This window comes from Natrix helvetica, assembly GCF_964273705.1.
Source record: "Natrix helvetica genome assembly, chromosome: 2".
Lineage (NCBI taxonomy): Eukaryota > Metazoa > Chordata > Lepidosauria > Squamata > Natricidae > Natrix > Natrix helvetica.
The window spans coordinates 199,465,748-199,490,377 of NC_138552.1; the positions used below are offsets into that span (position 1 = coordinate 199,465,748).

Consider the following 24,630-nt stretch of genomic DNA (forward strand, 5'->3'; position numbering starts at 1 on the left):
TCCAGTCACTGGATGGCAGGAAATAGAAATAGGTGCCCTTTAGTGGTCTAGATATTTTTTGCAACCATGTATTCTTATGAATAGTTTTTATTATTAACAATAATTAATATTACATTATTAATAAGTTTAATATTAAATTTATTAATTGTGTTTGCCTCTCATTTCGCCTTAAGGTGACTCTTAGTTATCTCTAGATGTGGTACATGATTTTTGGAAGTTTATCCAACTGTATGATCCTATGAAAAGAGAAATGTCCGTTCCCAGAGTGGATCCAGACTGGATGATACTAGTCTGTAGTACAGATAAAATATCCATTTTGCTTTCTATAAATTTATTTTTTTTAAAAAAAAAGTTATGTTCATTGGTTCAAATAATATACTAATGGAACCAGTTTTCTCAGTATGTGAATTGTGTGTAAACATTTAAAAATGTGCAATTGACAATGTCAGTTCTAGTTCATATCGTACCTCAGGAACTATAAATTAGATCATTTTGTATTAAAATGCAGTCCAAGTATTTCCTCCCTTAGTCTGTAGGAATTTTGTAGGAAATGCAATTCTCCTTTTAATTTCTCCTCATGTGCATACTAATAATTTACTGGATGAAACTGCCCAACTCCACTGGCTTCTCATATATTTCATTTTTTTTAAAAAAAAAATATCTTGTTTAAATCAATTTTACTTCTGAAAACAGTGAACTTCAGCCGAAACATGAGTATTAATAATGCTGGCATTGTTTTGAGCAAAGACTTAGATATATCATTTTGAAATCTTTGCATGATTGTGTACATGTCTAGATTCAGGACACAGGGAATCAACTGGCAATAACTGACTAATCAGACTAGCATTAATTTCCATCTGTAGGAATTAAGAGACGAATTGACTCGTCAGCTTGACATAAAACTATTAAACCAAATCCTCATGATGGTTATGCAATTTTGTTGGATAAGACAGCTGTTGAAAAAGCTGTTAAACATTCAGGATTTTTGCAAGTATTGAACGGTATCTCATAAGTAGGTCTGTTGTAATGAATCACTTCACCCTCCACTATTTAGTTCTAAGGTTTCCCCATCCCTAAAGCAAGTTTATTTTCATCATCTCAAAACAGAAGGTTGCTTTAACCAAATCTATGTGTGCTTGTGCATAGGTCATTAATGCACTTTGCTGCTACTAATGGATGTAGAGGGCATGTTCAATTGATACTATATTCATTATGGGTCTTTTCTATTCCAATGTGCTTCCATTCTCTTTTTCTCCCCTCATCTTCCCTACAAATGGCCCTAAAAATGGCCTTTCCTTACTGGTTAGAAGAGAGATGCCAGCCTCTACTTTGGCTGACATAGTAACAGGGAGGGTGGGGGCTCATGATATGGGTGGGGGGGAATACTAGGTACTGGTGGAGATATCACGGAGGGTGGTTTGTTCTCACCATCTGCGCATGCTGATGGCTTGTGTTTGGGCTTGGTCAAGGTCAACTGTCTCTGCATACCAACTGAATGAGGCTGCTTGAAGATGCACCCCACACGTCCCCTTTGAGAGCTGGAGATTGGACATTGGGTTGGGGTAACTGGAGGAGGGGGTCTTGGGTAAACTTTTGATATGTACAAGTTTGCACTTTTTTGCTTCAGATCTTGCTTCAGATCTTGCTTCAGCTGTTTTCATTTCATGTCCAGTAAAAGTACCTTTTTCTCTATTCAAATGGAGTTGGGAGTTTTCTTTCTTAGATGCTGAATGAGGCACACTTGACAAGAGATCTTAAGGCTGTACAAGATAGCCCTGTGAAATTTTCAATCCTGTGGGTGGCTGCTGTAGAAAATGTTATGCAGTCTGTTCTCGATTTACGACAGTTCATTTAGTGACCATTCAAAGTTACAACAGCACTGAAAAAAGTGACTTATGACAGTTTTGCATACTCACAACCATTGCAGCATCCCCATGGTCACGCAATTAAAATTTGAACACTTGGCAACTCATATTGAAGGTTGCAGTGTCCCATGAATCATGTGATCATCTTTTGAGACCGTCTGACAAGCAAAGCTAATGGAGAGGCAAGATTCACTTAACAACTGTGGCAAGAATGGTTGTAAAACTCACTTAACAGCTGTTTCACTTAGCAACAGAAATTTGGACCTCAATTGTGGTCATAAGTTGACAACTATCCATATTCCACATTACAGATAATTAGGAAAGAGAGAAAATTAAAGAATCAATTATATACAGCACTTTATATAAACTTTAACAATACAATACTTTACAAGACAGCGTTCAATCTAGTCACTGTCTCAAAATTGAGCTTATAGACCTGTAGACTCTGGAAAGGTCTACCAAAATTATCCAAGTTAAATGAGGTAGGACAGATGGTGAGGAAAGCTGGGTACTACCATTTGAATTATGCAGTGAAAATGAATATTCAATTTAAGACTGCTAAAAGGAAGCCCTTCACACATCAGCAGGTGGAATTCTTTACCACAAGATATAATGGTAGCTTCCAACTTGGAAAAGTTTAAAAAAATTAAACATGGTGAACAATTCTGTTTAGGGCACCATATTTTAGTTTTATTTTCAAAGATAGCATGGTTTCCAAAGCAGTTATTGAAAAATACAAGTGAGAAGGGAGATGTCTTGCTTGAGTTCCCATCAGCATCTAGTTGATTGTTGTGGAAACGGCACTCTAAGCCAGATAAAACTCATCAGCTCTTTTGAAGTTAAAACAAAGCTAATGACAGACTCCATTGTAAAGTCTCATATACCATATTTTCAGAGTATGACGCACCTTTTTCCCTCAAAAAAGAAGCTGAAAATCTGGGTGGATCTTATACACTGAATACAGCACTTTTTGCCTTCCAAAACCCTGCCCCCTTCATCAAAATGGCCATGCATAACCTTTAGGAGGCTTTCAGAGTGCTCCTGGGGACTGGGGAGGGCAGAAATAAGCAAACAATGGGCCGTTTTTTGCTCAATTTTGCCCCCTCCCCAGCCCCCAGGAGCACTCTATAAGCCTCCTAAAGGCTATGCATGTCTTTTTTTGACAGAAAACGGGCCCGTTTTCATGAAAAACTGGCAGTCTTTTGCTCGGGGGGGGGGGAGCAGGCGCAGTCTACAAGCCTCCTAAGGGCTATTCATGCCCTTTTCTTTGAAAAAAACAGGGCCGTTTTCGTGAAAAATGGGCCATTTTTGGGAGGTCTGCAGAGTGCAAAAACTTTTTTTTTTTAATTTACCTCTTCAAAATCTTGGTGCGTCTTATACTCTGGTGCGTCTTAAACTCTGAAAAATATGGTAATTATTTCCATATGCCCCTTTCTACAGTACTCTTAGCAGACATACAAGTATAAACCATGACCATCATTTTTCTCAATATATCAAGAGAGACAAAGCAACACACACAGACTTATGGCCCTAATTACTTCCTATTAGTTCATTTCAGTATATTTTATGGTAACTGTTTTCACCTCAGTAAAAAATTCATACGAATCCTTAGCTCCCTCTCTACCTATCCCAGAGGCTTTCATTCCCCCAAAGGGCAAATTCAGATCTCTGATAAGCCAACAATTGGTCCACACCAATCCAGACTGGAGTCTTTTAGCAACACGATGAATCCTGCCTACATTGTTTGACCAGACCGTGGCTGCCAGGCCATATTTCACTCCATTGGCTCTCCTAATCACTTCCTCTTCTGTGTCAAACACCATTACACAAGCTACAGGACCAAAGATCTCATCTTGGATGCAACAAGAATCATCATCAATGTCTGTGATAACTGTGGGAGGCAAGAAATAGCCATTTTGGTTTCTTGGAGGAAGATCCAATGAATCTATTCCCTCTCCACAAAGAATCTTGCCCCCCTCTGCCCGAGCCTGCTGGATATATTTCTTCACCTAATAGGAGCAGCAACAAAACAAGGAGCGTATTTAGAGAAGACAATAATTTTAAATTGTTAGTAACAATAAGGAAATGAAAGACCAACACATATGAATATACTCTCTCACACCTACATATTTACTATATAAAACCTATATCTAGACATATTGTATGAATTAGTTAAGCTCTTGTGTTTTACATGCTATTTTAAATAACATTAGCTGTTTAAAGGTTGATTTACTTTAATTCATTCATTTAAATCGTATAACAGGAAAATGCCAATGCAATTTTATCATTGGAACATTGTGTGATTATTTCATGTAGCATTATTAATTAAACTTTAAATACTGTATTACATCAAGAAAGCTAGAAAAATCTTAAGACACATTTGAAGTTATGGTAGAAGAATCTGAAATGTCTTCTTCAATTCTGCTGACAATATATTCGAGAAATGAGTTGGTAAGAGGAAATATCAGATTGTTTCCAACTGTGTGCGCCCAACAGTGAATCTGACATCACTAAGGAGATGTTTCAATTAGTCATATTAAGTGCGCATAATAAAAAAATAGGCAAACTTGACAACTGGAAAAATTACTTAATGGAAAAAAAGTCTTGATGGGGAAGCTTTAGGAAATACCCTGAGCCTGAAACAACTTAAAGCAAGTGTTTTAACAAGTGTTTAAACAAGATCTATTCTTTGTCTAAAAATCATTACCAAGATATAAGAAAATCTCTATCATCATATATTGCGATACTTTCTCAAATGAGGAAGAAAACATATTTGCAGATAATTTAGCAAATTGAAAAATATTTTCAACATTGTTTACCTTTGCTAAATGATCTTTACTTATCAATGCCCCCATATCAGTTGTGGGATCTGAAGGATTTCCAACTTTCCATTTTTTAACAACTTCCACAAACCTTTTCAAGAATTCTTTAGAAATGCTCTTCTGAACAAAGATTCTGCTGGTACATAGGCATATTTCGCCCTGGCAAGATCGAACAATGTATAGACAAGGGAGAAATTCAATAAGGAGTCATTATTTCACTGAAGCATGAGTTTTTACGTTCTTTACAAAATATATTAGTATCAGAGCAAAACTCTCTTTAGTTCACCGAAGGAAGAATTTGTTTTCTGGATTTCAGTAAGAGCAGGACAACTCTTAAGATTTACAATTATGCCATAAATATAAATATCAGCAAACTCTTATAGTTTGTTGTTAGTATCCCTATCCATTTTTACCAAATAACAAGGAGCATTTGGGTGGAGAGGAACTATGATTGAGTAGGAAGTTTTACTCCTTCTAAGACTACTGCTTTCATACCCAACAGGCGAGAAGAGAAGTCATATTTTATCTTGGTATTTCCAAGGAAGAGTGTGCAGGCTACAGAAATACTAGCTGTCTCCCCTCCTAGTACCCAGTCCCGGATGTGAGGAGTCCCAAGACACAGTAACAAAAGACACGGGCAACCCATTTAAGGAAAGTAAATCACTGAATTCTCTTATACTAGATCTGATATATTGAGTCTTTTGGGATGTTCTGTGTAGAACAGTAGCAGGGGGACTCTTTGGAATGGCAAACTATGAGGATATGAACAAGAAAGAGTTATTCCAAAACAAATTCTGATAGAAAAAGGGAGCTTGCTCATCCATCATTTTCAAGGGATATCACAACCTTCACTCGCCATACGCTAAATAAATAAACAACATTCACTGAGAGAGGATGCCATGTTAAGTCAGATTTTTTTAAAAAAATATTATCATTATTTATTGGAATTTATTAGCTGCCCAATTCCAATAAGTAAAAAAAGAATCATCTGATTCAGAATAAGATATTTTATATTAAAATCTGTCATGAGGACCCACAGTTTCTCAAACTTCAGAAGTAAAGCTTGTGTAAGCGGAAGGATGAGAAAGCGACTATCTTTTTATACCTGGTTAGCAAAACTGGACTTTACAGTGGCAGGAATACATTGATCCAAGTTGGCATCCTCAAAAATGATAGCTGGGTTTTTGCCTCCTAGCTCCAAGGAAAGTTTCTTACAGTACAAAGCAGACCTTTGGATGATTTGTTGGCCAGTGAGTGTGCTCCCAGTGAAGGAAATCAGAGATACCGCAGGATGGGAAACAAGAGCATCTCCAGCTTTGGGCCCACTTCCGAACACGACATTTATCACACCCGGAGGAAAACCTTGTAGGCAGCAGAGGAGGAAAATCACATAAACAGACCGAACACCATAATTATGTAGTACATTCCATTTAAGTGGCAACTCAGAAACATATATATTTAATACAATACTATGATCCTAACTAGAGTGTTTCGGTGGCCTAGAGGTAGAGCTCTTGCCTAACAATCAAGAGGCTGTGAGTTCAATCCTAGGTAGAGGCAGATATTTCTGTCTCTGGGCACCCTGTGAATATATCTGTTGAACAAAACTCTGCATTGGTGACAGGAAGGGCATCTGGTCATTAAAACACTCTGCTAGCTCCATTCAGTTTCCCAGACTCCACAAGGGATTATGGGGTCGTTAAAATGATGACGACTATGATCCTAACTACTTTTAGAGTATACAAGGGTTATATATGATGGAACTTCCTTGCTTGTTATACGATATCTTTTCAATCTATCTATTGTTCAATCTATAATCGGGTTCTAAATCATGCTATCAATGGAATATTACCTTGATCACGTATTTGATGTGTAAGCTCTTTGAATCAAAGTGTTACCTACTTGTCTCCTGAATCACTAATATGTATACTGCTTTAATTATTTCAGTGGAGCTACTTTTCTGGCATACCTGCTTTATTCAGAAGTTTGCACATCATCCAGGCTGTGACGGATGTCATTTCACTTGGTTTGGCAATTACAGTATTTCCACACATGACAGCAGGGGCAATTTTCCATGTCAGTAAGTAAAGTGGCAAATTCCAAGGACTAATTAATCCAGCTTTCAAAAAGACAGAAAAAAGGAACAAATCTGTTTAAACATGAAGCTTGATACATAGGAAATCCATGGCCCCCTTTTGATACCCAGTTAGATAACAGAGCATGACAACTCTATGTAAGCTTCAGTAATCTTTTGTTTCAGCACCCAATCTATGTACTAAACCAGCAGTCACCAACTGGTGATCCATGGACCACTGATGGTCTGAGAGGAAATTTTGATGGTCCACAGAAAAATTAATTGTATTTTTTATATTGCACTAAACTAGGGGTCCTCAAAATATCGCGCCTGGGCCTGATATGTGCAATGAACATTTGTGTTGCTGCAGAGAGTCTCCCCCTTCTGGGTCTTTTTGTGCAGGTCAGAAGGGGGCAGAAATTCTGACTTGGGGTCTGCTTCAGCCTCCTGGTGCGGGGCTTTGGGTGAAGGCTGACGGCTGAAGGGAACTGCCACTGGTAGCGAAGAGCCGGACGGCCTTGTTCAAGTGGGACTGCATCATGGTCTGGAACTGGCTGATCAGCTCAGCCCGCTGAGCCTCCAGGGGCTGGCACCTGGCCATGCACTCCTGCAAGTCTTCCCTCTGTTAGTAAAGCCTATGCTAGTAGTCCTCAGTGCTCCTGCTGAGCCTACTTCTCGGTCAGATCCAATTTGAACTGAGCCTGCTGTTTTACCAACTCTTTCTCATGGTGGCTGCTTAGCTCCAGCAACTGCTTCCTGTTGGAACCCTAAGGAGCCCAGTCGGGCAGATGAGGAGTGGGGAGTAGAGACTGGCAAGGCGCCCGTCGATGTGAGCGACATCGAGTTGGCCACACCCACACAGTCACATGACCACCTTGCCACGCCTACCCACCCAGTCATTAGGTAGATCATATTAGTGGTCCGTGGAATTTAAAATTACGAATTTAGTGGTCCCTGAGGTCCGAAAGGTTGGTGACCTCGTACTAAACTATCTGCAAAGGAAATAGGTAAATGGAAATGTGGAATAATAACTAGTGTTCAGGTTCTATAAGCTATTGAATTGAATAAGCTATTGAGGCAAAACAAGGCAAGCCATCCCCCAATATCAGGTTTGGCTCATTATTAAAAGTATAGCATCTTGCCAATTAATTATATTCTAATTGAGTGAACTAATTATAATGGACTTACCTATGTTAGAAAAAGGCATGGAAAATTTCAAGCTGTGCTGTGTATTAGAAGAGAACTACCAGATTTGAGATATAAAAGTCCATATGATCACTAAACTACAGGGAAAAGAGACACTGAAAAGTGAGTGATGACATCTAGTGGTCACTAGATGCTTGCAACTCAGAACCACTTAAACTACGGGTAGTCCTAGAGTTATGACTATTAAGGTCAGCAACCATTCAAAGTTATGGTATTGTTGGACAAAGGGATTTACAACAGCTCCTTGGAATTCTGGCCATTGCAACATCTCTACAGTCACATGATCATGAACTGGGTGCTTTGGCAACTGGCTCATGATTACAATATTGGAACGAAATGCTGACACATGATTGCAATTTTCTCTATTCCCTGCTGGCTTCCCAGAAGCAATGTCAATGGAAAAGCCAGCAGGAAGTTGGAATTGTGATCACACAATTACTACAGACTACATAAGCCTTTAAATGGCATGCCAAGGACTATGTTCTTCAAACTAGTGAATAAAGCTAGAACAAAACCTAATTTCATTTAATTCATTTAAGAGAATATGATTAGGCGGCAGTCATACATTTAATATTTCCCCCCTTTTGTTATCTTAAAAATAATAATTTGGTAACAATGCTGGGGAACAATACCCGTGTTTTGTGGGCCAAATGGAACTGAGTATCTCTGGGTTAAAACAAAAAGGGGAAAAAATTAGTATATAAAATAAAGCAATATGCACTGTTGGGAGTATACTCCTAGTGTTGGGCAGGCAAGATAGGTAGATAGATAGATAGATAGATAGATAGATAGATAGATAGATAGATAGATAGATAGATAGATAGATAGATAGATAGATAGATAGATAGATAGATAGATGATAGATAGATAGATAGATAGATAGATAGATAGATAGATAGATAGATAGAGATAGATATCTACCATGACAAATGGTCGCTGTTACTTTAAATGAGTGAATGTACCCAACAGATATAATTAGCTTTGCTATAAGAGGAAGTCAGGAGAGCTCATTCTCTCTCTGATTCTCTCTCTGCTTGTCCTATGATTGATGACTTGATGACTGGAACGTGAACTGCGACTGTAAGCAATTGTTTGTTCTTTGAATTGTGTTTGGACTAATATCTACTATCTGCTATCACTGCTTGTGAAATAAACTAAATTTACTAACATTACCCTTGTCCTAAAAAGATCATTTTTCTTTTTTTTGAAAAACCACTTGCAGCTCTTTGACAAAGACTTACCAATTCCCACTGGTGACCTTTCAGTATAGTGCATGCAGCCCATATGATCCATCTGTGTACATTCTGTTGTCTTATGAAGGATAGATGATGAAAAAAAGCGAAAATTGTATACTGCTCGGGGTATGTCCACTGTTCTGGCAAAAGAAATGGTTTTTCCTGGAACAGAAGGATATTTACCAAATAATTTTATACTTGCAGATGTTGCTGCAATGCTTTTGAAATGTACCAATCACAGAGGTGGGTTTCTGCTGGTTCGCCCCGGATCAGGTGAAACGGTAGCGGTGGTGGTGGGAGGCTCCGCCCATCCATCTGGATGCTCTGTGTGAGCGTGCGAATGCTGGCGCAGGCATGCACATTCAAGAGCGAACCGGTAGTAAAATAAATTGAAATCCATCACTGACCAATCTTTTCAATAGGTTTTATGTTCTAAACAGTTTTTGTAAGAACTGTTTTTAAGCAAAGAATGAAAGTTGTCTAATTATTAAGCAGTGGAGACAATCTAAAAGTTCAAAAGTAAAACTTCAAAAACACAAGAAAGCAAAAGGATTATTAAAGGATTATGGGCAAACCCACGTAAGTGTTTCTGGCCACATTTGACCATGAGAATACATCTTTAGATTGTAAGTTTATCTATCACATAGAAGACAAACAAGAATTCTGCAACAATACAAACAAGGAGATCCATCCCTAAAATAATTTTTGTCCATGCAGAAATTTAATTATTCCCAGCATGCTATATCTGTCTGCAGTTGCATTAAATATAAGGAGCTCGTCAAAAAGAAACAACTGTAATTCAGCACCTGAATACATAGCTAAAGACACAAATGATTCAAAACCAGATAAATCAGTAAATAAAGAAAGTATTTTTGTTTTTATCTTTAAATGTGAATGTGAGAAAGGGCCCAATTCCAATTTGTCCATTCAGACAAGGAATAGGCAAGTTGTTTGTGTTGTTCATCTAAGGCAGTGACTGCTAACCTTTTTTGGATTGCATGCCAAAAGCAAGGGGGCCATGCGCGGGTGTGCCCAAACCTATAATGCTATGCGCACAACCCCCCCCCCGGGGTTAACAGGTTTTTTCCTTTACCTTGATCTTTTGATTCTGCTTGCGCAAATGACTCCAGATTTTCTTCAATAAGGTCTGCTAACTTGCTCATTATTTTTGACCTTTCCTGTGGACTTTTGGCAGACCATCCTGGGAAAGCATTTTGGGCAGCTTTGACAGCAGCTTCCACCTTAAAAATGCAATGGGTAAACACATGTGTCTGCATGAGCAAAAGCCTGTATGGTGCTAGATGTTAACAGAAACTAAGAGAAAGCAGAAAACAAATACCGCTTCTTTGGAGGCCAGAGTTCAGATCCCCTGCTATGTCATCCTGGGTTAGATAAAAACCAATAATAAGCTTTATTTATAAGCTGAGAGGATTTTTGTCATCCTGATCGATTACAATACAGAATAATGTTCTTCTCCATAGTGGTGGAGGTAGCATCCAGACTGGGTTGACCTTCATCCACTCATTGTGAGGACTGAGTCGGAACTGGATGCTACCTCCACTCTACGAGAAGAGGCATCTCAGGTAAGGACCAACGCCTTTTCTCCTGGGCAAGCTTGATCTAGACCAGTGATGGTGAACCTTTTGGGCTCAGCATGTCAAAAATGTGGAAAATACCTAACTGGATGGCATTGCACACTCCTCTCCAAAGAAGAGAAAATATTTTCTCCCCCCCCCCCCCACCTCCCATTTAAGCCACACTGAATAGCAACACTCAGTGACAGTGCACTGGCTGAGCCTGAAGTAAAGGCCTGAGCTTTGACTTTAGCCCTAGGGCTACTGTTGCCATTCGAAAAAGCCCCGTCACTCCGTTCCCCAAGTGTGATTGCCTCCATAGTCCAGTGCTGCTATGCATCCCTTATCTTCAGGTGGTGCTCTCTTTTTTGTTGACAGGTCCCTACCACCTACCTGAGGCTGCTCCAGGTCGCAGAAGGCCTTTATTCTTGAAGCAGCTTTGGAGAATGCTCTTCCACAGCCTCAGAAGCCTCCAAAAGCCATACAAAAGCATGCTCTGTTCTCACATGATTTTTGGAGACTCAAAGGCCACGCAAGAGCACGACCCTCTCACATAACCTCCAGAGGATTGGGAGGCCGTGAGAGAGACAGCCCATTCCATGTGGCCTCCAAAGCCTCCAAACCTGAGAGTGGGGTATGCTTTCAAGAATAGTTATTGGGTGTTGGTTAACACTGGTGTGTCAGCCAAAATGTGTTGATGCATCACCTTTGATATGCGTCATAGGTTTGCCATCACTGATCTAGACATGACTGTTAAAAGTAGAAACTGAACAGCTCTTTGCCAAATGTATTTGAATTAGAAGGGTAAGACATACCAATTGATGTATAGACACATATAGATACATGTATTTGTATGTGTTTTTATCATCCCTTCAAGGGGCATTTTTGTTCTCGTTTGGTATTTTTTTACTTGCTTACTTTCCAAATTAAAATTCAGAACTACAGCCACTAGGCAGCACTATTGAGCTTTTACTCCTGCAGAATCCTGCAGAATTGTCACAATGTCTTTCATTTTAAGCAAGGCCATAGTATTACCGACTTGCATTTTCAAACTAATCAGTAACTGAAATTGTCTCTGCAGGGTACAGTAGCATCCAATGTGCTACACCTGGGTGCATTCATGCCTAGCATATGGCCCTTCCCCAAAGATTATCTAAAATTTGCTATCTAAGAATATATATATGTTGTATTTGTGCTGATAAATAAATAAAGGGAGACTAGTATAGATCTATTTCAAGCTATTTAGCTCTCATCAGCTAGCCATACCCTTACTGGGATTTGAACCTGGGCTGTATTACATATTAGGCAGATTTGTTAGCCACTAAGCCACAGGATCTCCTCCTTATCAGCTAAGCCAGGGAAATAGGTATGTATTTGTGTTACAATATTTGGGCATACCAGGGGTTGTAACACACATACATACATACATACATACATACATACATACATACATACATACATACATACACAATACCATGAATTTAATTATAATAAATTAATTTAATTCATTATTTAACTGAATTCAAATTAATTCAAATGTTATGCTTTGAACTTGTCTTGCTGCTTTCTTTGTCCTGATCTTGCCTTTGATATGTGAGTCAAAGGTTAAATACAAGGCTGAGGGTAAAACATATTGGATACCCCAAGAAGCTTAAAATCAAAATGCCCGCTTTCTTGTCCTGCTGACCACAGTATTAAATGAGCAATCATGATTATTCTTCAAACATATTTTTCTATGTATCTAATATACAATCCATTTTCTGTTTGCATAAGAAAATAAGAGGGCAAAAGTCCACAGTGTAAGTTTAGGGAAAAAAAAATGCTGGTTATACTTCAACCACTGTTTATGTATACTTAAGCAAACATTTGATTGACTGGAATTGAATGCTAAAGGTCGAAGTTAAAGTTGTAAAAGTGTAGAATAGTATTTTATTTCCAACCTCAGTGATTAGATGGTACAATTATTATTTTGACTGGGCCTTTTAAAGGAATCAAGAAGCCAATAAGGAAAGCTATGAGTATTTTTTTTTCTTTTCATTTTGCCTTGAAGTTTGACACAATTCCCACATAAAAAAGACACTTCAAAGGAAATGGCGTTGAACTTTGAGCTGCTGATCGAGGGCTATTGCTGCTGACAAGACACCGTGTGATTTATACTGAAATATAGCCTTATCATCTCCTACAGGCAAAAAAAACATAATTCAATATAACATTCAAACTAGCCAATATTTCAGGACGATTTATGGTCACAATTATTACAAACACCCCATGCAATGTTTTTGTACAACTCTACAAAATCATGAAAACGTTTAATATACATTTCTGTAGGAACTCACCTCTTCCCTGCCACTATCGGGTACTTTACAATACACTTCACCAATAGATGGGTCGTAAGAATCTAGATATGAGGAACATGGCACAAACTGGCCACCGATATAGTTCTCCAAAATCAAGTGAGTCTGAGGGAGGGTCATTGCAGTTCAGTTTGCACTGTCCACGCACGGCTGCTACATTTGTGATTTACAGAGCACTCTTCTTTATTTGCCAGCTTCAACTCCTCCTCTTTTGGCAATTATTGCTAGACTGATCAAAAACTGACATGCGTCCACAGCCTAAACCAAATGAACTATAACTATAAACATTGTGGAAATAATTTAATCAGCATAGTATGATTCGCTTCATAAAACGGCATTATAAAGGATTCCAACCTTAAATGCTGGCAGTAACTTTGAGGGTTTATTTCGTTTTTAGTAAGCTTGTTTATTGTACTGTAACACACGATGTGGAGTGGATAAACCTATACTGCACCCAGGAAAAATGGATTAGATTGTTGTTGTTGTTGTAATTCCTTCCAAGTATTTCTAGGAGAGAATGCAATTTATCAATGAGGTGTGGCAAAAAAATTAAAAAGAAAAGTGAGGTGTCATGGGCAATCTAATTCAAGACATAAAGTGTATTTAGAACCGTTGATTACAGTAGATATAGAATGATTTCCAATTTCCAATATTTGTTATTTACCCTATTTTTCAGAGTACCTTTTTCCCCAAAAAAGAGGGTGAAAATCTGGGTGCATCTTCTACTCCGAATGTTGCATCAGCCATACCTGGGGGGGAGGGAGGAAGTTGGTGCGGTGGTGGCAACGGCAGCAACAGCAGCAATGGATGGCAACAGGCAGCTGATTGGCGGTGTTCTGGGAGGCTGATCCAACCACCAATCCCCGCCACTGCCTAGGGAGCCTGCCACCTGCTCCCAGGCCAAAGCTACAGCCACCCGAGCTACCCCAACACTGCCCGGGGAGCCAGCCTCACCTGCTTCCAAGCGAAGCGAAAGCCGCCCGAGCCTCTCTGCCGCTGCCCGGGGAGCCTGCCACCTGCTTCCGGGGCAATGCCTGAGCCGCCTAACAGATAAGCACCTGATTATAAATGATTAGGGGTCGCAAGGGTCTTCAAACTTGACAGCTTTAAGAGTTGTGGACTTTTAAGTCCCAGAATCCCTGAGGTAACATGACTGGATGAGGAATTCTGGGAGTTGAAGTCCACAAGTCTTAAAGCTGTCAAGGGTTAGTCTTAGGGTTAAGATTAGCACATTTGTAATGGGTTAGACTTAAGGTTTAAGGTTTATTGCCTGTTTGCAGCAGTGGTGGGATATGACCGGGACGCCCTGGTATGGGCGTTCCAGTGCCTGCTGGGAGCACCAGGTACTGTTCTGGTATGGTGTTATGAAGGGCCCACCTGCGCTCATCTGTATTTGAGCTGTTTGAGGCTTCCACGCACGGAGCGTACAGCGCCTGCACAATGCTCCACCAAGGAGCTGGAGCGTCACGGAGGCATCACGGGCGGTAAGTAAGTATGTGCATGTCGCACACATGTGCGTGCGTGCTGCGTGCATTCATGTGGTGGACACCTGGCCCCGTTGCACCGTACCGGTTGCACCGGGATCAGGAACCCACCACTGGTTTGCAGATTAGGGTTAAGGCTTATTGCCTGTTTGCAGGGGGTTATTTTAATTATGACTTTGACTTTACATGGTTGTAAAAAGTATACATAGTTGTAAACGGTATACATGGTTATAAAAATTATTCTGCTATACTGGTATTTTATTAAATAATATATAACTACACATTTGGCTCAGAATACTTTTTTCCATGTTTTCCTCCTCTAAAATCTAGGTGCGTCTTATACTCCAGTGTGTCTTGTACGCCAAAAAATACGGTAATTATTCCTGTTTTCTCCATCTCTCAGATGTACTCAAAGATGTACATACACACACTACTGAAATGAAGAAAGCTTTACGTAACAACGAATATATATTTATGCAGAAAGACTACATGCTTCAATTCTCTTACTCATATAAAAGTATACCTTATAAACTTATCTGTTTTGACTGGCTTTGGGGAGTTGCAATAGGAGCTTTATTTTTAAGTACAACAATCAGATAACTCATGTAGACAGTATGTTTTGTTCCATCAAAACCAATCCTTTTTGTCAGGATTTTAATTCATAAAAGACTATGGAAAAAGCCAAAATTATGCTCAGATGACTACTTTATTATACTTCTGCAATTTAAAAAATAAAATTAATCATTATTGGATAAGCTATATCTACTCAATTGTTTAAATAAAATGAGGATGGAAAGAAATTAGGTTGTAGGTGCAGCATTACATAATGTTTTCTAAAACAGAAGGAAACAGGATTCTTTGAAAACATAGTTGTATAAAACTTCAAATATTTTAGCTCAATTGATGTGTAATTTATAAAATACCGTGCAGCAAAGTATCAGCTCTCCCTATAAATTGTAAACAAACTTTAAGGCTGGAAGTAACATTTTTTTCCATGATGAATCACCATTCTTTAATACATCATTCCAATCAATTTTTGAAAACGATCCACTAGAACTATTGATGGGATGACATTTTAGTTTGGGAATATGCTGAAACTTATGCAGTGAGAAAGTGCAATGAGTATTTTCTTGCTGGTAAATTGTTCTACAGCAACAATGGCCTTGAAATGTTTGCAGAGTACCCAATACATAATTGCCAATACATAATTGTCTTTGTTCCTTCAGCAGATACAAATGGATTCCTCAGAGAAGTATATTTGAGCGTACGATTTCATTTGGCTGGATTGCAGATGTACTGGCACACTATCACTCCTTAATCTAAAATAAAACAGAAATATAATTGAACATTTTAAAAAAAATCATCTGTTATATTATGAGAACAGCTTTCCCTCCAAAAATATACAAGCCTGCAGTGTAGATCTATAATGTTGTATCAAGTACAGAGAAATACTGGCCACTACAGCTGGCCAGGCATATAGAAATGCAATATTAGACTTCTTGGATTCCAGTTTTGTCTCACCAAGCTTATTAATCAATTCAAGTTCAATATTTTAAAAGTAAATATCAATACATATATAGCCATAGGTAAAATCTAGGGCCCAGTCCAGAATGACAATCAAATCAGACGATATATTTTCCTTAGGTAAATTCAAAGAAAGATCAAGATCAGGAGTGTATACCCATTGCATGCATTTTTCTGGGGAAATGGTTTACATTCCTCTCTCTGCATAAATTGGTCCTGATTCAAACTAGGAGCCTTGCGTATTTACACTGAAGTAAGTTTAAAAATGGAGACAGTGAAGCACAAGACATATCTAATCATGTCTTTGCATCCTGAGATAGACAACCCAGTTGCAAACAGGTACATAGCTAAAGAAGGGTGGATTGATTCAAACTAATCTACAGATTAAAATCTTGCAAAAAGCAGATGCAAGTGCTAAGTAACCAATCCTTAGTTATAAACTATCTTAGGGAAGAAAGGAAGATGACAAAACAGAAGAGAACATTTCTAATAACAATTGACAAGGTAAGTTTTGGGAACTAAAAATTTAATTATTTTTACAGTGCTTATGTTTTATTAAAAATAAATGTATGTTTCATTAAAAATGTTTAACAAAATATTTTACACTAACTATATTAGCATCGTCAGAGCTGGTTACTCAAATGTTAATAGTGCATATATGTTTATTTATTTAAAATGGTTAACAAGAGACACAGCCTATGATTTCATAATTAGCATTTATAAAAGCATTCACAACAACACTGTACCTCCACAACTACTCCTGCTGCTATAGTGGATCCTCCATAGCGCAACATAAATCTCCCAAGTTCTTTAAAGTCTTTATAAAGCTCCAAAGCAATAGGCCTTTGAGTCTGTAGTTCTATTAAAGCATTCTGCCCTTTTGTCAGACACCTACAAAGAAAAGAAAACTTGTTAAGAATTATATTACTATGAAAGGCAATTCGATTATGTATGCTTGTGTTTCCAGATATACAGAACAGAAGATTTAGTATAGTTTCCACCTAAAATTGTGCTTATATAGCAACACTCTTTCAATAATTCAGAAAATGCAGCCTGCAAATACACCTTACACTTCCGCATTACACTTGTCAATACGAATAAAACACTCGGTAGGCACTAATGTTAACAGCAATTATTTAAAATATATCATGGTCACTGATTTTACATTCAATTTCTACCAGTTTTAAACTATATTAAACTATATTAATTACACCGACATTTGTATATTAACATATTACCTTAACATACTTACTTAGGTTTTTTCTTGGCAACTTCACCAGTACTCTTATGAAGCACACTCAGCAATTTCCTAATAGTAGCAGGCTCACTTACAGTTTGAAAATGTAAGAGCACCTAAAATAAAATTTCACTTTAATTGACATTGTCAGCAATTGACAAAATACAAGTTTACCTGGAAAAAAAAAGTTCTATGAATACAACATAAAAAGACAATGGGAGATTTTGATCAATTCTACATTTGTATTTTATTGTACAATATAAAGTGACACTTTCCTATTTTCTCCCTTATCAGTATTTTGAAACTCTTCTGAATTATTACAACCATTCTGTCAGTGACTAAAGTTAAGATGGCACTGAACAAATGATGGTTATGAACTAGTCCTTAGAATTCTGGCAATCCCAGCACACCTACAGTCACATGATTGCTATCTGGGTGCTTGGCAACCAGCTTGCATTTACAAACAGTTGCAGCACCTTGCCATCATGTGACAGCCATTTGTGACTTTCTTTGCAAGCTTCCTCTGAAAGTCACTGAGGAAGCTGGCAAGTCACTGAGGTAAGTTTCCCCATCCATTCCATTCTCCCCCAGCCCTTCTAACCTCATGTCACACCATCCACTTGTGCATCTCTGCACACCCACCCTGCGCCTTGCCATGGCTAGCCCACTATGCATGTGTGTACCTCCGAGCCTCACTGACCCTCACATGCATACCCATGTCCCCTTGTTTACTCTTCCCAAGCCCCATTGTGCCTCTCACACCCCCTTCCTGAGCCTCAAATCTCCCTCATATCCTTGGGCACATTCTTGTACCCTCCCTGAGCCCTGCTTCACCTCCCTCGTATTTTCATGCATCCCCTTACACCTTTGTTCATCCTTCCTAAGCCTTGTGCATCCCTGCACATTCTCCCTGATGCCTTCCCACCTGTTGTGGCCGGCCAGCAGAGCTGGCAGCAGATTTTGACAGTGAGGAGGTTGGGGGGGAGCATGGGACAGTCCTGGAGTCTGGGGAAGGCTCTGACAAGTGCTCTGCGTTGGAGGCAGAGATGGGGCCGGGGTCATCTGACAGTTATCAGCTGCCTTCAGAGTCAGACATCAGTGAGGCAGACAAACAGCTGGAGCCTGTTCCCAGTGTGTGCATGTGCAGAGTTGCCAGATGAAGGGAACAGCTAAGGAACAAGGTTCAACCTGGGAGTAAAGCCACAGGTGGACAGGGAACAGCCCTTCCCATGGGGAATAAGAGCAGCGAAAGGGGAGGGGTGTTTGCAGGAGGGAATTAATTCATTCCTGCATTTTTCCAAGTATTGCAACATCTGAAAGATATCAGCCAGGCCACTCTCCAAGCCTGAGAAAGGTTGGTAATTGTGAACTATCTTGAAAGACTGTGGGCCGGAACTTCGCTAGAGAGGAATTCACTGTAAATTAAATAAAAGGGGTTTATTGGGACGAGGACTTGGATTCGTGCTGCTGGGGAAGCCTAGGTCAGAACACCACCTGCCTTGCTGTGTCTCCACATCCTCCCAACCTCACTGCACCTCACTCTCATCCTTACACCCACTCACCTCACTCACTCACTCTCATTGTGCCTCCCTCACATGAAACCTTCCCAAGCCTCCTTCACAACCTCAAACACACCCTCCTGCCCCCACTCTGGCAGCAACCACTTACCCATCACCTATTACCTACCTTAGCAACCTGATTGCAAGCTACCTGGAACTTGCAACTTCCTGCTCGCTTCCCCACTGATTTGGTTGTGGGAAGCCAGCAGAAAGTTGTCTCACCTAACAAAGGTAAAATTTGGTTGGTGACAATAACCAGGTCTCCAGAGCTTGCTGTTGCTAAGTGATTGTGCTTTATGATTGCATCACGTAATGAAGGAAAATCTGGTTACAATTGCTGCTGTAAGGGCTACCTGTATATCCATCTTCACCTAGAATGCTACAATCTCTCTATTTTGTGCTGAGAATGGCAAGAAAACATTGGCATGTAAAATTCTTTTAGCACCATGAGTCCATTTTAAAAGGCAGGAAAATAATACTTAAAATATAAATGAAATCCCTAACAAATTCTACACTCACAGGAAATCCTTTGGTGATGGGTATTTCAATATTAAAGATAAGAACACGAGCTCTGAAGCGTGTGCAGGTTTTAATTGGCTCCTTGGGACAGCAAAATATACAACCAACACTGCAAGAGATAACAGAGTAACACATGAAATATACACTGATAATGACTCTTGCTATATATTTTAATGATACCATGACATGCCATAACATACATCAGCTAGCCCAGTTTATGGGCCATGACAAAAAACAAGGTTGGAAGAATCTTCCCTTCCTACTGCCCTCTGTCAACATTAACATTTGCTTTAGAATAATTAATTTCAAAGTGCTCCCTGAAGCAATAAAATAACAAGGTTTTAAAGCATCAGCACACATGTTGCAGATAGAATGGCCATGCTATCAGCATACAGAAGAATGGGGACAGGGCGTTGAGCAAGAAAGGGATGGTGAAATTTTGCCTTAGCAAAATTATCAGTCATGACATTAATACATAAATTAAATAACAGTGGGGCAAGAATACATTCTTGTTGTACTTTTGTGGAAAAGGATAGATTCAGTTACTTTGCTTTGTAAGTGTACTTTACAGGTTGTTCTCGCTTAGTGACCACAATTGGGACATGCAACTCTGCTGCTAAGTGCCATGGTCATTAAACAGAAATTGACAACTGCAACAAACTGTTGTAATTTTGAATAGTCACTAAATGAGGAGGTCAATAAGCAAGGACTACCCGTATTTGAGTGATGATACCATGATGCAATGCTATTATCAGTCTAAGGAGGTCACATGATCACATCAATTGATGTGGCAGCTAGTTTCCTCTGAACCAAAGGGTGCCCTTAAGTTTATAATTATTACAGAAAACATGCATTAACTAAGAGAAAGAATGGAGGTTAAAAATGAATTTGTGCAGCTGCTTAAAGCCCTGACTCTTTCATACCAAGTTCATACAATAGTCAGAAGAGGCTTCACATGTAAATTGACTGCATGACATGGGGACATGGTATGGCAGGCAGAGAAACATTCTCTATCATGGTTTATCAAATATCAAGCTGTGCCAGATATGGAGTTCAGCACATCCCCCATACGACTTGTCAAAGCAGCTCACCTCCTCCAGACCAGTCTCCTCTCCCAAACTTTTTGGCAAGAAGTCTGCAGGAGGCAGAGCAGGATATCAGCTCCTGCACCTGTCCAATGTTTTGAAAGAGTGAGTGGTATCTCTTCTATAAAGCTTACCAAAATATAGTGAGTCCTCCACAAACAATAGCTTGTTCTCTACTTCTTAGAAGCAAAGTAGCCCTGCTGCATCACAAAGCACCTCTGAGGACGTGTTTCACTCAAAACCTTGTTGAGTGAAACACCTTATTACAGATACACACAGTTCTCCTATTTATTTCAGTCAGTGGCAGTGTCGTGTTTCTATTCCTTACTTGCCTGTAACTGTTATTCAGCAGCAAAGAATTTAAACACCAGTGTTATTTAAGTATTTTTGAGTATGTTACTTTATATACGATTTCCTGCAGATTAAGATGAATACTGTAGGGAATTGTGAAGTATTCCTCATTTGTTTTTTGTAGTCAAACAACTGGCAAGATCTAATTAGGATGAAGAACACTGCCAAGTTCAAACGGCATTTTGCAAGAGTTAGTGAATCTGCACCATTACGGGTGGAAAGACGCAGGTAAACTTCCCACATGCTTCTTCTGCATCTGATAAACCATTCATGATCAGGGATGACGGTTATAAGAGGTTACGTTAAACATAAACGGTTGCTTAGTCAAACTCTATTTTGCACTCACTTGATTTTGATGATATCCATGCCAGTCAAAGTGAGACTAATGTGATCTCCAGCTGCAGCCCAATCCACTGGCTGCTCATGTAGAGCAATTCCTAGAAATGAGTAAAAGCAGTACTAAATAGTGAACAACTTTGGTTTAACAGCTACAAAGAACTGTTTCTGCAATTCTGCTGCATCAACTGCTATTCCTCAGTTTTCAGTATGAATGAAGTGATATTAAAGACTCTTGACTAAAATCAGAGAAACATTTTATTTTCAGGTACCTCTATTATCTATAAATATTTTGCTTATTCATGGTTTTCTGCAAGTCACGGCACTAGGCTTTTATGGGTGTAACACAGCTTTTTAGACTGAGTTATCTGCTTTCATTTTTTCACAAATAAGTGAAAACATTTCTGTGTGTCTTTTCGTGTGGACATGTGTATAATGCAGACTACAAAATTGTATTGTAAAACCCCCTTCATTATTTGAAAGTATAATTGAAGAGTTTCTGTGATATACAGATAATCAGATGCAAATATGAAATCTCATATAGAAATCTTTAGATCCTTTTTTCTTTCTTTCTGAATAAACTCTGGATTTTTAAACTAGACACAAAAAATCAAGCAGATCTAACTCTATGTCAGGGGTCTCCAACCTTGGCAACTTTAAGACTTTGCCAAGGTTGGAGACTCATTCTTTATGTCTTCTCAATTTTAATTAATTTATTTTATGCACACCGGTAAGTTAGTATACAAACCTCTGTTTTTTATCTTGCACATTTATTAATGGATAGCTGAATTATAACGTTATGCTTCATTCTAGTATCATGTATATCATTTAAACATTTCTGTCCAGGAATTAGGATAGAATCTTATAATTTTAAGAAACACTAAGTATATAATGTAAAAAATGCAAAAAACAAAAACAAAAATACAAATGCAAAACCTATGTATCTCACAGGGAAAAAAGTCAGAAAACAGATAACCATAAAATATTTATTTCCTTTATATGTCATTATAAAAATTTTAGACCAATCTAAAAAGACTTTAAATATTAGGCCAATCATGCATCAATAGCAATAGGAGCAAGAACACAGAAAAGGCCAGTTGGGCCAGTGAAGCCCAGGGCAGTAGGGTCTCCAAGTGCAGGAGAGCGAGGGATGGACAATTGCAGCTTCCTGGAGCATGACAAGCAGCCCCAGAGATGTGTGGCTCTGGAACTGCCTGCCATCCAACAAGGCAGAGTGCAGAGCTGGAGGGGCCAAGCCCAGGATGGCTTGGGGTGCATATTCACTTAACAACCCTCAGTTCTTTATTAGTGACAGCAACTAGAACTGCCAGGATTGCTGTCACATTATGTCTTGTTGTATGACATCGCTTAGTAGCAGAAATTCGAATCCCAAAAGTGGTCATATGTCAAGGATTATCTATAAGGTTTTGCTTTTGATAATTTTAGTTACCAATTTCTGAAACTCTTTATTGTGTAATCCAAGGAAAAAAACCTTCGATCCATATACTATACCTTTTACAGTGCAAGTTTCATTAGGAGGCATGACAAGGAGTCGTTCCCCAACTTGGACATATCCTGCTTCGATTTTACCTGTTACACAGAATCCTGATCCTTGATCTGGAACAAAATATATTTGTTTTGAGAAAATTAACTGAAGATAAAGTAATACTATTGATTTTAACTCAGAAAACTTTGTCTAGTTTTCAAAAGAACAAAACTTAATCAGATTGGCTTTATAATGAAAACTGAACACCGATTACAGAATTTTTTCCCCTGTGTTCTTAGCTATACATGTTTCTCTCCCTCTCCTCCTTCCATTGTTTCAAACTATGTTTATTGGCTCTGAAGGGGATGAGGTTCATTGTAGGTCAGCGATGGCGAACTTTTTTGGCTCGTGTGCCATAAGTGGGGGGAGGGCAGGGGGGTCGTGTGTGGGCGTGCCACACCCATAATGCAGTCGCGACACACACCCCAGTGTGCATGTGCGCATGACAGGCACGACCTCCCATCTTTTGCGTGCTTTTTTCACCTTCCCCAGGGGATTTATAGGAGCCTGGGGAGGGCAAAAACAGCTTCCCCCGCCCCTATGGAGACCCTCCAGAGGCTTCAGGAGCTTCCCTGAAGCCTCCGGAGTGCAAACCGGAAGTTCGGGAACGGACTTCCGGTTTGCTCGTATGGCCAGTTTAAGCCCTCCGGAGCCTTCAGGTGCCTTCTGGAGGTTTCCCTGAAGGTTCCGGAGGACGAAAAACAACCCTACGAGCAAACCGGAAGTCACTTCCAGTTTGCTCATTGGGCCATTTTTAGTCCACCAGAGCCTTCAGGGAAGCCTCAGGGATCATCAGGAGGCTTCCCTGAAGGCTCCGGAGGACGAAAAACAACCCTACAAGCAAACCAGAAGTCACTTCCGGTTTGCTCGTATGGCCGCTTTTCATCCTCCAGAGCCTTCAGGGACCTTCAGAAGGCTTCCCTGAAGGATCCGGAAGAATAAAAGCATCTCTACTTCCGGTTTGTCCGTTGGGTTGTTTTTTGTCCTTCGGAGCCTTCAGAGAAGCCTCCAGAAGGCCTCTGAAAGCTCCGGAGGGCTTAAACCGGCCCTACGAGCAAACCGGAAGTCCACTCCTGAACTTCCGGTTTGCCCATAGGACCAGCTTTTTGCGCTCCGAGGCTTCAGGGAAGCTCCTGAAGCCTCCGGGGGAGGCGGGGGGGCTGTTTTCGCCCTTCCCAGGCTCCTATAAAGCCTCTGGAGCCTGGGGAGGATGAAAAATGGCTTTAAAAAAGGCTGAACTCAGCTGGCCAGCGTGCACATGCGCACTGGCCAGCTGACAGGGCAACACCTCACATGCCCTGACAAATGACTCCACGTGCCACCTATGGCATGCATGCCATAGGTTCGCCATCCTGGTTGTAGTTTGTTCTGTTCTGTTTTATTTTATCTCAAACTTTCAATAATAAAAAATAAAATAATAACACTTTGCCTTCTGAGAGCCAATCTGATGTAACGGTTAAGGCTTCATTCAGGCTAGATAGAAACAGGAGACTGGAGTTCTAATTCCACCCTAGTCATGAAGCCTGCTCGGTAAACCTGGGCCAGTCATTCTCTTTCAGGAGTGGAAAGCAGGCAATGGCAAACCACTGCCAAAATCTTGCCAAGAAAAATGCAAAGACCTGTGTCCAGACAGTCACAAAAGTCAATGCTGACTCAAAGACACACACATACATTTGGCTCTTTGAAATACACTTTTAGTCCCCAATATTACACCTAAATTATTTACTTTGAGACAATTTGCTTTAACAATTCATAAACAATTTGCACATTGTAAACAATTTTGAAATAAAGTTACTATGCTGGAATTTCTGCTTCCAGTCTACTCAAAGATTTATTCATTTCTTCAAGTTTGGTTTAGC

General features: G+C 39.5%; 2 protein-coding genes across 3 annotated transcripts in view; both read right to left on the bottom strand.

Annotated features, from left to right (window-relative positions):
• Positions 1-349: 349 nt before the first annotated feature.
• On the bottom strand, positions 350-15,156 carry ALDH8A1 (aldehyde dehydrogenase 8 family member A1). Its single transcript, XM_081943240.1, has 7 exons — positions 13,113-15,156; positions 10,296-10,443; positions 9,209-9,364; positions 6,657-6,806; positions 5,793-6,049; positions 4,685-4,846; positions 350-3,874 (listed from the first exon to the last, which is right to left on the bottom strand). The coding sequence occupies exons 1-7, from the start codon at positions 13,248-13,250 to the stop codon at positions 3,410-3,412; spliced, it is 1,476 nt and encodes a 491-aa protein (XP_081799366.1). The 5' UTR covers positions 13,251-15,156; the 3' UTR covers positions 350-3,409.
• Positions 15,157-15,301: 145 nt separating this feature from the next.
• The window catches only part of HBS1L (HBS1 like translational GTPase), a 52,544-nt gene continuing 43,215 nt past the window's right edge, over positions 15,302-24,630 (bottom strand). For both annotated transcript variants that reach the window (XM_081943237.1, XM_081943239.1), the window contains 6 exons: positions 22,738-22,842; positions 21,236-21,326; positions 19,454-19,562; positions 17,391-17,491; positions 16,885-17,029; positions 15,302-15,933 (listed from right to left, as the gene is read on the bottom strand). In XM_081943237.1, coding sequence (XP_081799363.1) covers positions 15,922-15,933; positions 16,885-17,029; positions 17,391-17,491; positions 19,454-19,562; positions 21,236-21,326; positions 22,738-22,842 — 563 coding nt within the window. In that variant the 3' untranslated portion in view covers positions 15,302-15,921. The remainder of the gene's footprint in view (positions 15,934-16,884; positions 17,030-17,390; positions 17,492-19,453; positions 19,563-21,235; positions 21,327-22,737; positions 22,843-24,630) is intronic.